Source organism: Octodon degus, unplaced genomic scaffold, assembly GCF_000260255.1.
Source record: "Octodon degus isolate 3935 unplaced genomic scaffold, OctDeg1.0 scaffold00081, whole genome shotgun sequence".
NCBI classification, from domain to species: Eukaryota; Metazoa; Chordata; class Mammalia; order Rodentia; family Octodontidae; genus Octodon; species Octodon degus.
Window position 1 is genome coordinate 4,578,625 of NW_004524657.1, and position 2,612 is coordinate 4,581,236.

General features: G+C 32.8%; 1 protein-coding gene across 1 annotated transcript; it reads right to left on the reverse strand.

Moving 5' to 3' along the window:
- Positions 1 to 424: 424 nt before the first annotated feature.
- LOC101561421 (olfactory receptor 183-like) lies at positions 425 to 1,351 on the reverse strand. The gene has a single exon (XM_012515876.2). The coding sequence runs from the start codon at positions 1,346 to 1,348 to the stop codon at positions 425 to 427; it is 924 nt and encodes a 307-aa protein (XP_012371330.1). The 5' UTR covers positions 1,349 to 1,351.
- Between the last annotated feature and the right edge of the window lie 1,261 nt (positions 1,352 to 2,612).

The following is a 2,612-nucleotide window of genomic DNA, read 5'->3' on the forward strand; positions in this document are numbered from 1 at the left end:
TTGAGGGCTGGCAGTATTCCTGAATTTTCTTCTCATTCAAAAAGAAAAAAATTAACCACAATGACATGAAACTGACATGACTCCAAAGTGACATTGAATTATAATCTTTATACCATTATAGCACTCAATTCCACTTGAAAACAAAAACTTCTCTCTAATGCTCGGAATATTTGTAATGGAAGAACACAATCAGTAACATGATTTCACTTATATCTACCTTAGATTTAGTCCCATGGCATGCATCATATACAAAATTATTTAGATATACATGATGCAACTATTTTAACAAGTTAATAGAGTACAAATATACTGAATTCATCAGCATTATACAACTATATCTGCAATCATCTTTTAACTCTACTGAACATACTCAAATTTTCTTCCAAATGTGTTTTAATTATGAAAGTAGATGCTAATATGAGGCCTAAGATTTATTTCTTAACATCTTTCTCAATGAACCTATGACTTGCTTATTTCTCAGGCTATATATTAGTGGATTTAGCACAGGGATTATGACTGTGTAAAACAGAGAGAAGATCATATCTTGGTCACCTGCTTGTGAAGACGCTGGGTGCACATACATGAAGAGTAGAGGGCCATAGTATAAAGACACAGAAAGAAGATGGGCTCCACAGGTGGAAAAAGCTTTGCTTGCCCCCTTTTCAGACTTCTTTTTTAAAATAGTAAGGAGAACAAGTGTATAAGAGATAAGAATAGTAACAATGCTGAAAACTTGTATTGAACCAGAGAAAATGAAAAGCATTAGATAATTAATAGCAGGATCAGTACAGGAAATCTTCGTCAGTGGTATGACATCACAATAAAAGTGATGTATGATGTGGGATTTACAGAAGGTTAATCTGAATAGAAAACTTTCATGAATTATGGCATGAAGAAAGCCACCTACAAATGATAACACTAGTAGATATATGCAACGTCTAGTGGTCATAATCAGTGGGTAAAGCAAAGGTTTGCATATGGCAGCATAGCGATCATAAGCCATTGCTGCCAGGATAAAACATTCTGTTGTTGCACTGACTACAAAGGAGAAAAACTGTATCATGCACTCATTGAAAGATATCACACTATGTTTCTCTACTATGTTAGCCAGCATCTTTAGTGTCACAGTGGATGACAGCCAAACATCTACAAAAGCTAAATTCCCAAGGAAATAATACATGGGTATGTGAAGGTGAGGGTCATTCATGATGAGAGTAATGAGACCAAGATTCCCCACCATCGTGGTGAGGTATATTGCTAGGAACACCAGGAACAGCGGGATCTGCCACTCTGGTTGATGTTGGAGTCCTGTCAGGGTGAAATCTCTCCACAATGTTGCATTGTTCATTTCTATGTCTCCTCACTGATGTCGCCTGGAATGAAAGGTAGTTTTTATAAAATTGAGATTCTTGAAGTTTACAACTTGAATATTTTAAAATAAAAACTGTGATAAAATCATTTTTATACAATGATAAAATCTATTTCTGGAATATATTGTACTCTGATAGAAGAAATTACTTTGGATAAAATAGGAAGGAAACATTAACCTTAATTCATAATAAAAACTGTGCTCAAATAGAATATTTATAGCAAAAGAGATGTCAAGATTGAAATAAATTTACTGTGAATATTTACTGTAGTAGCAAATACTGTTCTACACATCTTCAGAATCAAAAATAAAGCTATTGAAATTTCCATGAATGAAATATGAGTTGAAAGTCATATATGAGAATTTGAATTTTGTCGAGTGGCACATTTATGTTCAAGTATTTCAAAATATGAAATGATAGGATAAACTTTCTTCAATTTAAATATTTAGTCATATACAAAATTGCTGGAGAGATTTAAGAATAATCATCAGGAAGCAACTGCAATTGTCATTATCAAACTATATTGTGGACTAGGGTAGTTCACTATATGAAGAGTGAAAACTTGAGAAATAGAGTGAAAACTTCAAGAATTAGTGAAGAATTACAGTTCTAAAATGCCCCTCTAATGATGCACCTCTAATGATGTAAACACAACTATAGTGCTTAGTTCATATATGATGTGGTATATTTAATGAGAACTGATAACTAGGATTAGAATACATAATAGATATTAAAAGTTAGATAGTGAAGATGGGAGATATTTCTTCGTGACTGGGTAAGTAACCAGCAATATTGAAACTGAGAGCTTCAGCTTTGTGAAATTTGTGGTGAGAGCCTTAATTAAACATGGATCTACTCCATACTAACAGAAGAATTAACATGTGCATATGTAAATGTCATTGTCTCACTACTGTATGAACATGAAATAGTAAATAAAATTTGAAAGGTACAGTAGACACAGTTTAAGAAAAAAATCTGTTCATGGGAAGGAAAAACTGGGAAAGGACAAAAGAAAGAAGAGAAAATTGCCTATTTATGTGTATATACAACACAGGTTGGTTAATTTTACTGCTGATTTCTGCTGGTCTACTGACAGGAGAAGATTCAACTTAGTACTTTTCTTCTCATTTTTAATTTCTTATAACTTGTTTAACCAACTTTGTATGCTTATATCTTGTAATCCAAACAACTAATTTGAAGGCAATACTGTGCAAAACAATCACCAATTTCAAATTCTTATTT

What these genes read in the sequence shown, in the direction of transcription:
- LOC101561421 (XM_012515876.2), bottom strand. Translation starts at nt 1,348, where the DNA reads ATGAACAATGCAACATTGTGGAGAGATTTCACCCTGACAGGACTCCAA.